Source organism: Rousettus aegyptiacus, unplaced genomic scaffold (assembly GCF_014176215.1).
Source record: "Rousettus aegyptiacus isolate mRouAeg1 unplaced genomic scaffold, mRouAeg1.p scaffold_m13_p_14, whole genome shotgun sequence".
Classification (NCBI taxonomy): Eukaryota; Metazoa; Chordata; class Mammalia; order Chiroptera; family Pteropodidae; genus Rousettus; species Rousettus aegyptiacus.
The window spans coordinates 26,745,737-26,762,753 of NW_023416289.1; the positions used below are offsets into that span (position 1 = coordinate 26,745,737).

Genomic DNA, 17,017 nt, shown 5'->3' on the forward strand with positions numbered 1-17,017 from the left:
CATTTGCATGGGTTGAAATTTAGGCCCAAGCTTGTTTTTTTTCTGCTGTAATTGTAGGGCAGAAGTATGGTCTAATTAAAAAAGAATTGAATTGTGGGTTTTTCTCCTCTTTCTGCCCCGATTTGATTGGGGTCTTTGATCAAGGCCCCCCTCCTTTGTGGACAGCCCAATTTCCTTGTCCGTCATAGAAGCAGCTGGCTCCCAGAGTATGAATTCTGTGACTTGGGCTCCTCATTCCTTACTAGCCTGCCAGTTAGCTTGTGCCTGACTGTCTCCCTCCAGGTGGACTTACAGAATGGGCTGTCAGAGTTCTCGGTGACGCAGCGCAGGCTGGTCCACGGCTGGAATGAGTTCGTCGCTGACAATGCTGAACCCATATGGAAGAAATATCTTGATCAGGTAGGTCTGTAGGTGTCATTCTTGCATTAAGCAGTATAACTGGGTAGGGCGTGACAGTCATTCATTCTTTAAATATTGACTGAAGGTGTCCTTGGACCAGTCCTGAGCGTGGGTTGGCTGCACTACAAAGATAAAGAAGGCTCCGCCTTCATTCAGTCTGCTCTTGGCCAGCAGGAAGGGATGGCCACGAGTAGATCAGTACCTTCCCAGGCAGCCATGATCATGACCAGTAGTAGTAGTTCCATTCACGGAGTGTTTTCCTCCTGCCAGGCACCATGCTAAGTAAGTAAGTAAATAAGTAAGCATTAACTTACTTATTGGTTCTCTTAATCCCCAGTCTCAGATGAGGAGGGTGAAGTACAAAAAACTGAACTATTTTCCAAGGCTGTGTAGGGTTGCCTGATTTAGTGAACAGAGATGAGAATGTCCTGTTAAATTTAAATTTCAGATGATAAACAAGAAACAATTTTTTAGTACAAGGATGTTGCCAATGTTGCATGGGACCCACTTATACTTAAAATGTCCTGTAGTTCATCTGGCAGCCGGAGTCCAAATTCACACAGCAGTAAGTGGCAATGCTGGGCAGTGAAGCCAGGCATCCGGCTGCAGAGCCCCTGTCCTTCTTAACCACTGGCATCGACTAGCACTGGTGCTGGCACAGCACAGTGCTCAAAGGAGGGCACACGAGTCAAATGCCCGGAAGCCACCGAGAAGAGGAAAGAGAAATTTGAAGTAGACATGGCTGCAAATTCCAGTCTAGAAGTCAATACCCCCATCATTCACCCAGTACCAGTCCAGAAAGCCCCAGTTAACGGGCAGACTTTCCCAGATACCTGTAGATATTCAGATGACCGCCGTTGCCCTTCCCTGGCCTTCTGCACCCCTCCCTCCATTCCTGACACCTCCCTGTCCAGTCTCTGCCCCGTGTCACCTACAGCTGCTTTGCACTGGCTCAGTGTTTAAAGCCTTCTTGATTCGTCAGTTCAGGGCCCAGTCACAGTGCTCCTCGCAGTATCCTCACCCTCCTCCATTCCCCACCCTGGTCTCTTTGGTCAGTTGTCAGTGCACTGGGGATGTCATTCACTGATGCACTTTGGCAGCAGAATAGACTTCTGGGTATGCAGGTGGCTCTGGCTAGCCCAAACGCTTCCTGTAATCCTAGTGCTGGAAGGAGGCAGTGGAGGTTCCTGGAAGTTGAAGTTCAAAGAAGGAGACTGACACACTGGCTGTGGACTGGCTGTGGGGAACATTCTCCTCCTTCAGCTGGGCCTCCTCAATTCTGCCCTGCCCGAGCCTTCCACCAAGACCCGCTCCCCCATTTCCCTGGCCATTCTAATTCCTACCTCTGCCCTGTCAGAACCTCACACCAAGGGCTGTCCTCCAGCCTCCAGCCAGGGCTTCCCAGAAATTAAATCTCTTCCATTTCTATGAGTGGAGAACATGTTTATTCATCTTATTCTTGTCAGTTCAGGGATCCCTCTCTGGGAATCCTTGCAGGTGTGGAAGGCAGCTCCTGATGGCTGTGTTCTGCCCCCCATCCCCCACTTGATAGTACATCCCTTATTCTTTATGTTCACCGAGCACCTGCCACATGCCGGATGTAGTGCTTCTCCTTCCTGTCTCCTCCAGCGATGGGGGACTCACCCCCTCGAGAGGCAACCCTACTTCTCCATCTCGGGAGACTCTCCGCTAGGAATTCTTTCTACTTAGCACGACCCAAGACACGTGGCCCTGGAATCATATCAGAGTCAGGCCACCAAGTTTCAAATCCCGCTTTCCAGCCTCGTGACTTTGAGCAAGTGACTGAACCTTCTTGAACCTCAATTTTCCCTATGTAGGGAATCGGAGTAATAAACACTTCTCAGAGTTTTACCTCAAAAGAAGAAAACTTAGCAAATATTAGGTGCTTAATAAACATGGTCCCTCCCACCCTATAGCTACAAGTTTGCCCTAATTGGAGCGCAGCAGTTAGGTGCACAGATTCTGGAGTCGGCCTGACCTAAATGAATCCTTGGGCAATTCAGTTTTTTTCCAGACCTCAGGTTGCTCATTTATCAGGCAAGAAAAATAACAGGTATGTGTGCCCAGTAAACACTGGTTGTTTTTATTGTTATCGTTTCTCCGGTGTATCGCCTGTTCCCTTGCACAGTAAGGTTTCGGCAAAACCCTTGCTGCCTGTCGCCTTGACGCCAGGAAGACTCTGATTATTCGTGGCCAGAGCACCACTAGTGGCATGTGGCGTGTTCTTCCCATTGGGCCTATCACCTGCTTGCCGTGTCTCATGGTGACTCACTTGTGTTGGATAGGACAGGACAGGTGCTGGGGACTGTCTCAAGTTGGGGAGGGCAGTGGCATCAGGGTCAGCCTGGAGAGCTGATCAGCTCCAGCCTCAGAAGGGCAAGACAATGAGATAGAATTGAGGTTCAATGCGAGACTCGGTCTGGGCTGGATGACAGACCCGTACCTGGCCCCAGCTCTCAGAGTGCGCCTCTGAGCTACTGCTGAGCCCATGGCTGTAGGGGTCCCTGATCTGGAAACAAGCCCACTGCTCCCAGGGTCATGAGTAGGTACAGCAGGGAGGGAGGAAGGGAGATGCTAGCCAAGGCTGGGAAAGGCAAGGGTGAGGAGCTGGATGGGATGATGGAAGTGACCTGGACAGGTAGACGTGCACCAGAGGCAGGACAGGCCCAGTGCTATCTCCACTCTGCTGTGTGGCCTTGAGCAAGAGTCCTAACCCCACCAAGCCTCGAATTCCCCTAACTAAACACGGGCACTGTTCATTCATTCATTCATTCATTCATTCATTCCAAATAAAAGCCTTTTGCACTTCTTGCCCTGGTCTAGGCACTGTGCATAGAGCAGCAACAAAACCAGGTTTCTGCTTTCGGGGAGAAAGGCAGAGAGCAGCTCCATGTGTAATGCCCAGTGAGGGTGGTGAGGAAAATGAGTCAGGACAAGGAATTAGGACGTGATCACAGGGGTAGCTGTTTTGGACTGGGTGGTCAGGGGAGGCATTTGACTGGTGCTCAGAGCAAGTGATACGTGAGCAGAGACCTGGATGAAGTGAGAATGCAAGGCACGCGAGGATCTGGATAAAGGATGCTGCAGGAGAGGAAGTGCAAAGGCCCTGAGGTAGGAGCGGTGTGGTGCGTGTGAGGTTAACTAGGCTTCAGAAGGCAGCCTGGAGAGTAAAGGTGCCCAGCGCCTGGGGTGCTACGGGTGTTTGGCACATGTTCGTACATCTCTCCTCACTTCTCGATCCAGTCAGACGGAAAGTCTGTGATGGGCTCGAGGCTGAAATGAAATCTTTTTCTCGACTCCACTGAACTGAGGGGTTTTTCTCTCTGTAATAAGTTAAATAGTGTCCCCCCAAAAGTCATGTCAACCTGGAACCTCACAATATGACCTTATTTGGAAATAAGGTCTTTGCAGATGTGATTAGTTAAGATGAAGTCATAATGGATTGGGGGTCCCTAAATCCAGTGACTGGTGTTCTTATAAGAAGGAAAGAAACTCAGACACACGCACACAGGAAAGGACCACATGACAACAGAAGCAGAGACTGGAGTCACATCCACAGGCCAAGAAGTGCCAAGGATGGCCAGCAACTGCCAGCAGCTAGAAGAGGCAGGAAGGATTCTCCCCTAGCACCTCCAGAGAGAGCGCGGCCCTGCTGACACCGTGATTTTGGACTTCAAGTCTCCAGAAGTGTGAGAGAATATGTCCGTGTTGTTTCAGCTGCCAGGTTGTGGTCGTTGGTTATGGCAGCTCCAGGACACTCACTCATTCAGCTGGGCTTTCCTGAGCAGTTTTCCTCTTCTCTGGCACTTGGTCCTCCCTGCATTTACAAGGAAAGGGCATGTCTGCCTTCAGGTGGCGTTTGGCCTTGGCTGTGAGCTCTGCCAGGCAGCTCTGAGTCCAGCCCAAGGACGCTTGATAGCCCCTTTCCTCTACAAGCTGGCCCAATCCACCCAGCTCCAAGCACTTCCAGATCCTCTCAGAACCAACACTGGGACTTCTCTGACCAAAACCTTTTAAAAGATCTTTTATTCAGGAAAATTTCAAAACTATATGTAAGTGGGGAGAATAATAATATGACCTCTGCATATCCATTGTTTAGCTTCATAATTATCAACCTGTTTTGACACATTTTCATCCCCCTTTTTTTCTCTGTAGCATTTTAAAACAAATTTTAGATACTAAATCATTTTACCATCTATACTTTGGTATGTACCTTTACAATTAGAGAACTTTTTTCTCTTTTTCGTCTTTTTTAAAAAACATAACAATAATACTGTTACCTCACTAAACCATGAACATGTCATTAATATCATCCAGAAAACTGGTCCAGAGTCAGTTTTTGTCATGTTAATTTGCTTAAATTGAGGTCTGAACAAAGCCCATCCTTTGATTTTGGATGATGTGTTCCTTAACTTGTTTTAATCCGAGCCCTTTTTCTAATCTATGGATTTATGCCTGTGGAATGGCTTACAAGACTCCCCAAATTAAAAAATGGTTTATTTGAATATTGAAGGCATCACCTTTGGGGAGAAACCTGTAGCTATTTGAATAAAGTCCACCTGGGAAACCTTAGTGCAGGTTTCACCTTTTTGTGGGATGCTCTTCTGCAGGCCTCCCTGGGTTGATGACCTATCATTGTGTCTCCGACCCAAGCACTGGTGCTCACAGGCAAGCTGGCTTTGGGGTGCGGTTCCTTCTGAAGGTGAGATGCCCCCCACCCAGCCTGGGCTCAGCAAGGATCAGTGGGGAAGCTGCCCCGAGGGCCAGCTATTGGATCAAGAGCCCTGATGGGGGGCTGTTTTCTAGACCTCAGGCCACAGTTCCTCCCTTCAACTAATTTTTATTGAGTGCCTTCCATGGTCAGTCTTGCGGTCATCATGGCTACAATGTACTGAGCACCTGCTGTGTGCCAGGCACTGGGCAATTCGCTTTACCCTTTAGTCTTCACTTCAACCAAAAGAAAGCAGAGTCTTGGCAAAGTCAGAAGCTTGCTGGCAGTTTCTCAGTTGGGTACTGATGCAGACAGACTGGAATTCTCAGATTCCCGAGCTCTTGCCTGTCACTCCATGTAGTCAGACCCCGTTCTGGGTCCTGGGAGGCTTGGGGACACCAGGATAGATGTGGTCTGTATCCTTGGAAAGATTACATTCTAACAAAGGATAGAAATAAATAACTTGATACAATCAGAAAAATCGATTGTAGTAGATAGTGAAATCCCGTCTTAAGGATTCAAAATAAATGCTGTGGCTAACTCTGGGCTGCTGGTGAGCTGGCTGCGAAGTGCTCTGTACCTTGTTCAGAGGAGATAAAGCACAGCAATCTTGGGACGGGGGTAGGGGTGTTAAACCCCTCATGCACCGTGCTGGCATGACATCAATGTGCTTCTTTTCGTGAACATAATGAATCATTCATCTGATCACATTTGTCTTTTTGCCTTGACTGCTGGGAAGCTCAGGGCCCAATGTGCAGCCCCATTTTAAACAACCACGACTTGCTTGTTGATATTTTTACTGTCACCTTGATCCTGATCTTTGATCTACTCTTTCTGTTCCTGTTTTTATGTTTGTCCTTATGCTTCCTTTTAATCGCCTGTAACATGAGCTACTCTATCTGTGAAAAGAGAGGGCGAATACCTGTTCTCATCAGGGGTGCCACTGGAGCTCCTAGAAGTAGTTACAGAAAGAGGTTGGTGTGATTGGGACACACAGGATTGGGGAACTGGTGTGGCAAGAGGAGCCCCCTTGGCCGTGCTGGACCAGGGCCAGTGTGCCACCACAGGGGATAGGTCCTGACCTGGACTGTATTGGAGATGGGGCGAGTTGAGACCAAGAGCTCAAAGGCAGAGCCAGGGCTGGTATCTTGACGGGGACAATGCCAGGATGATCCCTAGAAAGCCAGTGTAGCCAGTGTCAGTGCAACCGCAGCGGGGAGATTTCAAGCAGAGGAGGACCGTTGCAGGGTGGTGGCCTTCCTCCCCTCGACCGCTGTAGTTGCTGGCTTGGAAGCCTGGCTCTGAGTGAGGAACTACATCACACATGCTGCACGGCAAGAAGCCCAGCCTGGTCTGTGAGAGACTAAAGAAGAACCCACCCGCCCTGCTTTCGTTTTTCAGTTTAAGAACCCCCTGATCCTGCTGCTTCTGGCCTCTGCTTTGGTGAGTGTCCTCACGAAGGAGTACGAGGACGCCATCAGTATCGCCATGGTGAGTGAGCCTGGGAGCGGCGCCCCCACGCCTGGCTGTCCCAGACTTTCTGAGTGTTTGCCTATTTATTATGCAAGGAAAAAGGAGTTTGGCTGTAGACAAAATGATGATGATGATAATAATAATAATAATGCAGAAAGAAAGGAAAGCAAATCCACATTCTTGTCTGCTCCCACATGGAGGCGTCCTGGTTTAGTCGACCGTCACTCTCCTAGTGGAGACCCAGGTGGCTTCTGTTCTTCGCTGTTGGGAACACTGTTGCAGCGAACTCCTCTCCCTTGACCCTGGATGGAATTGCTCAGTCCTGGCTGTGCATTCGGTACAAAGAAAAATCGCTCGTAACCCGTTACCCAGAGAGAACCACTGGGCACCTGTTTATTTTTTGTTTCGTTTTGTTTTGTTTGTCAATTACAGTTGCATTCAATATTTTATATTAGTTTCAGGTGTACAGCATAGAGATTAGACATTCATATAATTTACAAAGTGATCCCCCTGATTAGTCTAGTACTCATTGGCACTATACATAATTATAATGTTATTAACTATATTCCCTATGACTATTTATAACTGCCTATTTGTACTTCTTAATCCTTTTACCTTTTTCACACATCTCCCTCACCCTACTCCCGTCTGGCAACCATTGTTTTTTTTCTCTGTATCTATGAGTCTGTTTCTGATTTGTTTGTTTATTTTGTTCTTTAGATTCCACTTATAAGTGAGATCATATGATATTTGTCTTTGTCTGACATTTCATTTAGCGTAATACCCTCTAGGTCCATCCATGTTGTTGCAAATGGTAAGATTTTGTTCTTTTTTTATGGCCAAGTAATGTTCCATGTATATATATACACACCAGCTTTCCTTTATCCAATCATCTATTGATGGGGATTTAGGTTGCTTCCATATCTTGGCTATTGTACATAATGCACTGAGCACCTTTAAAAATTGTTTTTATATTTAGGTGCGAATCACATAAAACATCAATCAGTTTTAAATGATCAATTCAGTGGCATTTAGTACATCCACAATGTGGTATAACCGCCACCTCTATCTAGTCCCAAAATATTTTCACCACCCTAAAAGGAAATCCTATACCCACTAGACAGTTGCTCCCCATTTCCCCTCCCTCAGCTCTTGGCAACCACCAATCTGCTTCCTATCTCTGTGGGTTTACCAATTCTGGATATTTCATACAAATGCAATCACAATACATTACCTTTTATATCTGGCTTCTACCAAACACCTTTTGATGGCTATCATTCTGGCTTCCTTCTGTCTGTCAAATACTTTTTTAAAATATAAAAACTGACTCATTCCACACAGTGAAATTCACTGCTTCTGTTTAAAAGGCTGAGATTAGATCCATATCTTCTGATGTGGAATGATATTTACAATATGTTGTTGAGTGAAAAGTCAGATTGTAAAAGAATATGTCTGCATTAGAGAATCCTGTGTTATAAGTGTGTCTATGCAGAAAAATCTAGATTGGTACCTTAAAATGTGAACGTCTGGGTGGTAGAATTTGGTGTGTTTTTTTTTTGTTTTTTGTTTTTTGGTTTTTTTGGCTCATCCCTTTTCTAAGTTTCTGCACAGCACACTTGTTTTGCAAGAAGAAGGAAAATGTATTTTGAAAGACAATGTCATGCCCTCCCCTTGCCTCTCATGGGCTCGCCCACTCACTGGGCAGCTGAGTATTAAAAGCTCTCTCATTTGCGCCCTAGGCCGTGCTGATCGTGGTCACTGTGGCCTTCATCCAGGTGTGTATTTATTTCCTGAGTTCCTGGGTGGGGTAAGCCAGGTGTGATGGGAGCTCTGTGAAGTTCCCACCTTTGAACAGTGTGTTTGATGTGCTTCTTGCCAGGAGTACAGGTCGGAGAAATCTCTCGAAGAGCTGACCAAGCTGGTTCCTCCTGAATGTAACTGGTAAGTCAGAGATCCCCTGGGACCTTCTGGTTCATCAGAGGAGCTGATAGGCTGAAGAGTTTGGCAAAATTTGTATCCCTTTTAGTTTGATATAGGAAAACCATGTCTTACCGGGGTTCTGATTAGTAAATGGATTACTTGTGTCCTCGGGCCTGTTATTTGACCTCTCTGGGCTCCCATTCTGTCATTAGTGTCTAATCAGGGTGCTTAGCCTGTGGGCCATGGATGATGGAAATGACTTTAGCAAGAGGATGGCCCATAAAATCTATCATACAGTGTACAAAGCCGTGTGCATTTGTCCTAGGGAGAGCTTTCAGAGGTTTTATTGGACTCCCAAAGGGTGGTCTCAGAAGAGGCTGAGATGCAGGGCGCTGGGCAAAGGGCGAGACAATGAGAGAAGGAACTCCAGGCATTCGCTCAGCAGCCTCTCTCCTGCCCAGGCATTTCCACGTGGCTGCTTGTTATTACACAGCCTTGGCCAAAGATGTTTTTTAAAAGGTAGAAGAAAAGACAAAAATGTCTGCCAATACCTCATGGGCATTTCAGCTTAGCATAGTGCTGTGCAATAAAACTTTCTGGAACATTCCATAATCTGCACTGTCCAGTACGGCATCAGTAGTCACATATAGCTACTGAGGACTTCAAATGTGGCTGGGGTGACTGAGGAATTGAGCTCTTCATTTTACTTAATTTTTATTTTAAATAGCCACATGACGTATGTGGCTATTGTATTAGACAGCTCAGGCTTAGAGTGTTTGCAAAGGTCACTGCCAAAGGGAAAGAAAGCTGGCAGACGCAGAGGGGAAAATGAGTTAGGCCTGCCTTTCTCTTGATTTCATTTTTATACCAGTAATCTATACATTTATTCTCCTTGTAAAAATTATTTCAGAGAAGGCCAACATCTTCTCCCTTGCTCCTACTGTGATAGGTTGAGGTTGTTTCAGAGTCCTGGGTCTTTCCTAAATATGCATTCCTGCTCAAAATAACGTAGTTAAAAGTATTGTATGATCTGCATTTTGGAAGGACTTAAACATATAGCAACTATTTTCTGAAGGATAATTTAACATGTATTTGGGTATATATGGCACAGTTTAGCCACAGGCTGGGGGATAGAATGATCTAGTAAGATAGTCTCTCCTCTCAAGGAATGCCCATCTGTGTGTGTGTGTGTGTGTGTGTGCGCGCGCGTCTGTCTGTGTGCGCGCGCGCGCGCACGCGCGCGTGCGTGTCTGTGTGTCATAAGGCATAAAATAGTGAATAACAAAATAGAGACAAAAAGAGGATTTTATGGAAGCCTGGGACAGAGTGGGTTCATTCTAGAAGAGTTATTTGTAATAGTAAAAATGTCCAGGCTTAATCATTAGATGACTAAGGATGTCACAAGTCCAGGTGTATGATACGTGACTTAATCATATGAGCAAAAGAATGCATAAATGATTTATGTGGTTCAATGATCTGAGCTTAAGTTTAAATATCAAGTCTCGGCCTTTCAGGTGAATAGTGAGCATCATTGATGTCCTCAGAAGTTTTACTTCTAAAAGATGTTTTATTTTTAAGAACGGCGGTGGCAGGCAGCCTGGTAGAGTTGAAAGAGCATTGCAGGCATTCAGCCTCACTCTCTGAGTCTCTAAGACGTGTTTTACAGATCAAGAGAAACACCTGTGATACAGACCCTTCCTGCATTACTTCCATCTTTTGTGCCGTCATTAAATATTTATTGAGCACCTACTATGTGCTGTGAGAAATAGTGCTAGTCAGTGAACAAATTTTGGAATGCAGCAAGGGCATTAAAGCCAAAAAGAACCCCCCAAACCCAAAGCCACAGAAAACAAACAAACAAGCAAATAAAAACTCCACAGAGATGTAATAGTGACCGGTAGAAGAGTAGGTACAACTTTAAATAGCTAGCAATCAGGCCACCCTAATCTGACATTTGAGGAGGAGCTAACATTTAAGTTGAGGCCTGAGAAAAGGAAGGAGCCAGCCATGGAAGAGCTGAGGAAACAGCAAGTATATATCTGATAGGTGCTCTTGGCTATAAGGAAAGAAAACTCAGCTTTACAAACCATAAGGAATTGTGTTTTCTCATGATAAGGGATCTCAGGTCAGGGGTCAGTGGGGTTTGTTAATTCAAGATGGCACCAAGGACCTGGTCTTTTTATTTCTTTACTCTGCCATCCTCAGCTTGTTGGCTTTGTTCTCTGGCTGGTTCCCCTCATGGTCCCAATATGGCTGCCACAGCTCCAGACATCATAGCCAGAGATGAAAGATCAAACAGAAAAAGAGACTCTGTGTGTGTGTGTGTGTGTGTGTGTGTTTATAGTGTGAGGAAACCTTTCTCATGAGCCCCAGCAAACGTCCACTCATGTCTCATAGGCCAGTGAATGTGCCTAAACCAGTCACAGGCAGAGGATGGGATCACCACAGTGATCTCAGCCAGCCATGACCCAATCCCTAGAGCACATGGTTGTGGAGGAAAGGGCGGATACCCGAACAAGAATGAATTCTGTTGTCAAGGAAGAGGGGAATATCTGCTCTGGCATTCAAGGTCAACAAAGACTTTGACACTAGAAAGAGCTAGGTGTGTTCAAGGGCTGGATTGTATGAGGAGGGAAGAGCAGGCGATGGTGTGAGGAGGCAGGCCCAGGTCAAGGGGGCCTTAGCAGGGCCTCTGAGTTTGATTTCAAGGTCATCGGAAAACCTCTGAAGGATTTGGAAGAAAAGAGAGTTGAGATCTGATTTTTGTATTTTAAGAGCTCTCTACCTACTTCGTGCAGTATGAATTGAAGGAGGCCAGAGGGGTGGCAAGGGTTCAGCTGGGAGCCACTGCAGTGTCAGGAGGAGGGGAGGTGGGCGGTGGGATTCCAGCCAGAGCCTGCGCACAGAAGCCCATGCGATGTCCAGAGGCAGACAGCCATGGGGAACAGTCATGGCCCTGTGGGAAAGGAGGGCTCCTCGGGCATTGAAGATATTCCTTCCGGCTCTGACGAGGCTCTGCCATCCCTGCGTTCTTGAGATGGACTCTGCCCACCAGAGCGGTGTCTCCTCTTAGGACAGAAGCTACTGGCTCCATTAAGGATTAAGGAAGCTTTAGAACTGCGAATTTAGACCTGCAGAAGCTTCCAGAGGCCATGTGGCCCAGCCTTGTTTCCAGGCAGGGTAAACAGTAGGAGCCCCATATTTCTGATGAATCCCAATGTCACCCAGAAGCCACACTCTTCCCAAAAGTCTTGTAGGATAAGAGAATTTAAAAAATAATAAAACCATAAAGGCACAAAAGTTGGTTCATAACTGAAAGAGAAAGCATTTCTATAATCTTTGCTCAAATTTATCAATGCATAAAAATGAGATGCCAACCATGGGTGCTTTTGCCTTTTACTTTTTCAAATGCAGCATAAGAGAAGGAAAACTGCAGCATCTGCTTGCACGAGATCTGGTTCCCGGAGACATTGTGTGCCTCTCCATTGGAGACCGAATCCCTGCAGACATTCGTCTCACTGAGGTGAGGGGCCCCAGACCCTGGTCTGTGGACACGCAGACATTCAGCTTATTGGAAGCAGGCATTCTTTCTCTCATGCACGTGTGCACACAACCAAGTCAGGGAGTTGGCAAACAAGCTAATTTTAAGCACAAAGCCCCTCAAATCATATCATAAATTATTTATTCTTGTTTTAAGTATAAGCCTAACAAATTTTGGTTGTGTAATTTCCTAGTTTCCAGCAGACAGCAGCAGCAAATTAAAGCGGGGCGAGGTTGAGGAATGAAGCAAATGTTCCTTCTAGAAACAGCTGCACTGATGTCAAAAAGAAGTGATAATCGGACTACTCAGGAATGTGGAGAGAATCAGAACCAGGGAAGACATAAAAAGTAGCCCGAGCTTTTACAATTGCTCGGTTTGGGGACATTAGATGTGGGGCAAACCGTTTCCTCAACCTTTGTGGGCATCAGGGTATCACAGCTTCACAGAACAATACCTGAGGCTCTCTTAGGTAATCCTGGATTCTTGACAAAAGGTTGAATTAAGTTCAGAGGGATCTGTTGATTGGAATGATTTATTCTATGATTCCTTCCAAGGATACTTAAGGATTAATCAAAGCTTTTAGTGATAGAGGATTAATTCCTCAGGAATTAATTAATTGTTAAAGGGTGGGGGAGGGGTGGAGAGAGGCGAAGAGGCCAGGAGCCACCCCTGGGCCCTACTTCAACAACATCCCGGCCAGTCTTTGAAGTAGAGGCAGGGGCCGCAAGGTCACTCAGGCTCTCCCACCCCTCTGCCCTGACTTACAGACCTCCAGGTAGGACGGAGACCAGGGTGACGGATTGGGGGCGGGGCACTCCCTCTCAGGTTCATGCTGGTATTCCTTCCCGCACCAGAATAGGTTCCTCACCATCCGCTCCTCCCCGCACCAGCATTCAGCGTCCAAGTCTCATTAGAGAAACCATTGTCCTCAGAGAAGGCTGAGGAAGCCGGTCTGACATTGCCCACTTCTCCACTGAGAGGGCCTCTGCCTCCCAATGTAGGGGATTCCAAAGGACTTGGGTCCTGATGCTGGGTGGCCAATAAAGACACCACTACAGGTGCTATGGAGAAGCAGCGTAGTCCAGTGGCCAGTGCCCTGGGCCTGGGTGTTAGCCTGAGTTTGAACCCGGGGCCTGTCATTCACAAGCCGTGAGACCTGCCCCAAGTTACCTAACCTCTCTGTGCCTCAGTTTCCTCATCTGTAAAATTGGAGAGGAGGGTGATAATGCCCATAGTGTGGTTGTAAGGGTTAAATGACTATATAGCTGCAAAGTGCTCAGAACGGTGTCTGGCACGGGCGAGTGATGGGCACATGATCGCAGTTAGAGGGCCCGGGGTTTCAAATCTCCACCCAGCATCTCCCAGCATGTGCTGTGAGGAAGGGATTGGCCTCTCTGAGGGTAACGTTCATTCCCACCTCGCAGGGTTACCGTGAGGAGGGAACAAGTGAGACCGGCAGCCTGCTTGGCGCGATGTCCGACGTGGGTTAGCAATCAGCGAGTAGCCGCAACTGACCATATTGTTTGTCATTACCTGTCTCTACCACAGTTCTTTGAGATTTTTTAAACCCAAATAACTCCTTTACTCCTTAACTGGTTTTCTTCCTTCATTGCTTATATTAAATTAAATTGTACCTGGTTTTTGATACCACAGGGCTTTTTTTTTTTTTTCCCCCAAGCTACCAGCTCAAATGTTCTACAGATTTTCTTTTCGGTATTTTGCAACTCCACTGAACAATCAATAGCTTTCTTTATTCGCAGTGAACTCTTTTTATCAGCTCTGGAGCTCTGAGATCCAGGAGAGCTTTGTATACATTTTGAAGCCACTTAGGGTTGGGAAATAGCAAGTTCAAAGAAGTTCTTAAAATAAGCAACCCAAGCACTAGCCATTTTTGCATAGCGTGTGGGGGTCACAGAACATTATTTTCTGTTGCCACAGAAAGGCCAGGGCCCCGGCCAGGGCTTGACCCGAGACGGCCGGCAGAGCAGGACCACTGCTCTTTCTTTCGTCCTCCCCTTTCTAAATGAAAAGGGGGCTAGAATGGGATTTGTCAGGACTCCAAGTACTTGGAGTGCTTGGTCTTGGGGGCGGGATGCCTGCTGGTGTGAGGAGACAGGAAGAGCTTTCGTCTGCACCTGAGTGGGAAGTGACAAGGTGCTCCTGAGACCTCAGTTCTGCCCCTGTCTTCAGACCTAGCCACCTCCTTGGTGGCCTCTGGTACTGTGCAACTCTGAACAAATATTTCTTGAGCACCTGCTAAGTGCCAGGAACCGTGCTGGGTGCCGAGGAGACAGTGGAGAAAACAGACCTGAGCCCTGTGCTCATGGGCTTGTCACCCAGACTGACGGACAGACGTCTCCTCATGACAGGTAACTGTTCAATGACTTCTGGGGGGGCTTGAGGAAAAAGTACAGTGCATTCCGTATGTCCCAAACAGGACAGACTTGCATAGGCCCAATGCAGTCGCAGAGGGCTTCCTGGAGGCAGTAGCTTTTGAGCTGACCTAAAGTGGACACAAATCAGCTGTTGCAGGCAGAGGAAGCCCAAGGTGCATGCCTAGCCCTGCCCTAGAAACCAGATGCATTGCTGCTTTCAACTGCCTATGGTGTGTCTCCACGTGGGGGGCCACCGCACAGTAGGACCGTTTCTGCCCCCTGAAACCTGCTCCCAGCATCATGACTTAGCCTGTCTCATTCTTGAGGTCTCAGCTCACTGTCTTCTCCTCACTGAGTTTCCCTGAGCTCTTCCCTAAGGGGCCTCCGCCGTGCCCCGCCAGCCCTGGTATTCGATATTCCGATGTTTGTTTGCTTTCTGTTTATTGCCAGCCCCTCCGCTTCCTCCTCGACTAGAGTATAAGCTCCATGAAGGCAGGGAGTCTGTCTTCCTCGCTCATTGCTAGATTCCCAGTGCCCAGAAGAATGCCCGGCCTGTAGTTGGAGATGGATGGGCAGACAGCCCACCTCCGATCGAATATGTCCAAACCCACACCCACCTCGCCCACCGGCATCCTCTTCTGTTCCCAGCTCCCCCTTCCACCCTTTCCTCCCGCTTCTCTGGCTAGCTTTCTTGAGGGGGGTCACCTTCATCTCATTTCTCTCTTCCTCTCCTCATTTTAAGAAAAATCAACTTAATTTTTTAGAACAGTTTTAGATTTACAGAAAAATTGAGACAATAGTGTAGAAGATTCCCATATATCCCTCAAATGGTTTCTTCTGAGTTAAGGTCACATATTAGTATGGTACATTGTTACAATTAATGAACCAATAATGATTCATTAGTATTATCAATAGCAATTATTGTTAATCATCAATATGGTTGTTACATTACTAATTAACATCTTTAATGTAACATACTAGTTATGACATATGTTTAAATATAAATATATGTAAGGTTCACACTTTTTACACATTACTGTAGTTTTTCCCTACTGTCCTTCTATCCCAGAATCCCATATTACATTTGATCATCATGTCGCCCTAGGCATCTCTTGGCTGTGACAGTTTCTCAGACATTTTTCATTTCGATGACTTTGACAGATTTGAGAAGTGCTGGTCAGGTGTTTTGTAGAATGTCTCACAATTGCGATTTGTCTAATTTTTTTTTTTTTCCTGATTAGATTGGGGTTGCGGGTTTGGGGGAGGAAGAGCATAGAGGTACATACAGCACCCTTCTCCTCACATCATATCAAGGGCGCATGCCATCACCGTGACTTATCACTGCTGATGCTGCCCTTGATCACCTGGCTGAAGGATATTTCCTCATCTTGCACTGCGTTGCCAATTAATAGTGGTTCTTTCTGTGAAAGATGCTCTTGCTCGGGCGACCGCTGCTGTCACTCCAGCCAAATCTCCTCCCTGTCTCATCCATCCATCCATCCCGCCCTCCCTCAGAGGGTCTTCTTCCCAGGCTGCTATGTTCATTGGGCCTCTTACTACCCTGGATCCTGCAATGGCTCCCTGCTCCGCATGCATCAGAAGTAAACTCTGCCTCTGACCACTCACAGCCTGGCCCGACTCACTTCTCCAAGCCAGACTGTGCTGAAGAGAATGGAGAATGCAGCAGGATCTGCCTTTGACACTTCCTAGCATTTGGGCTTTGGGAAAATTTCCTACACTCTCAGAGCCTCAGTTTTCTCATCTGTAAAGTGGGAATCAGAACAGTCTTTTCCATGGCATAATTGTGAATGTTTCATGAGAGAATACAGGCCCTCAGCAAATGTTAATTATTATTATCATCTCATCAGCAACATTTTTTCTCCTCTGGATTTCTGTCGTACTCTAATTTAACACTATCCTATTTAGCACTTAATCAGAGTCTGACTTAAAATTCTTTAGGTATATCATAGGTATCCACTGATGTCTTATCAAACTGACCAATTAAGAAAATGGGTACCGGTGGTTGCCAGGGAGGCAGTGGGTCGGAGGGCTGGGTGAAAGAGGTGGAGGGATGATGAAGTCCAAATTAGTGGTTACAAAACAGTCGTGGGGATTCAGAGTGTAGCAGGAGGCATGTAGTTAATATTACGGTAATGGCCGTGCTGGGTGGGTGCGAGAGTAATTGGTGGGAGCACTTCAAGGGTTATATAAATTTTTTAAAATTTTAAAATAAAAGAGAAAAAAATGGGTGAGCAAGTCATATTTTAATTAGTCTTTCTTTAATAGCAAAAGCCAAAATTAAACCGAGTTTTGCTTGTGTGGTTCTTGGTGTGCTTGGAGGGGTCAGCATTGGAGCAAGAAATAACCCAGTGACCTTCCAGCCCAGTGTGTCCCGGATTTTGCTCCATGAGATGTTCCGAGTGCTGTCGTTCTCGCTTGGAGTGTCGCCGCCCTTATTTGCTCAGTGAAGGCTCTGAGAAGTCCTGGTAAAGAAAACCGGCTCGCTGGGTGTAACCCCATGTTTCCCAAACTTTTATCACTGTGGTACCCTTTCTCCACAGAGTTCTAATGAACTTC

The 17,017-nt window shown here is 46.7% G+C and overlaps 1 protein-coding gene across 1 annotated transcript in view; it reads left to right on the top strand.

Annotated features, from left to right (window-relative positions):
- ATP2C2 (ATPase secretory pathway Ca2+ transporting 2) overlaps window positions 1-17,017 on the top strand; it is a 66,690-nt gene that overhangs the window by 17,707 nt on the left and 31,966 nt on the right. Inside the window, exons 3-7 of the mRNA XM_016165925.2 lie at window positions 283-399; window positions 6,533-6,622; window positions 8,344-8,379; window positions 8,484-8,545; window positions 11,939-12,047. Of these exons, the coding sequence (XP_016021411.2) occupies window positions 283-399; window positions 6,533-6,622; window positions 8,344-8,379; window positions 8,484-8,545; window positions 11,939-12,047 (414 nt within the window). The remainder of the gene's footprint in view (window positions 1-282; window positions 400-6,532; window positions 6,623-8,343; window positions 8,380-8,483; window positions 8,546-11,938; window positions 12,048-17,017) is intronic.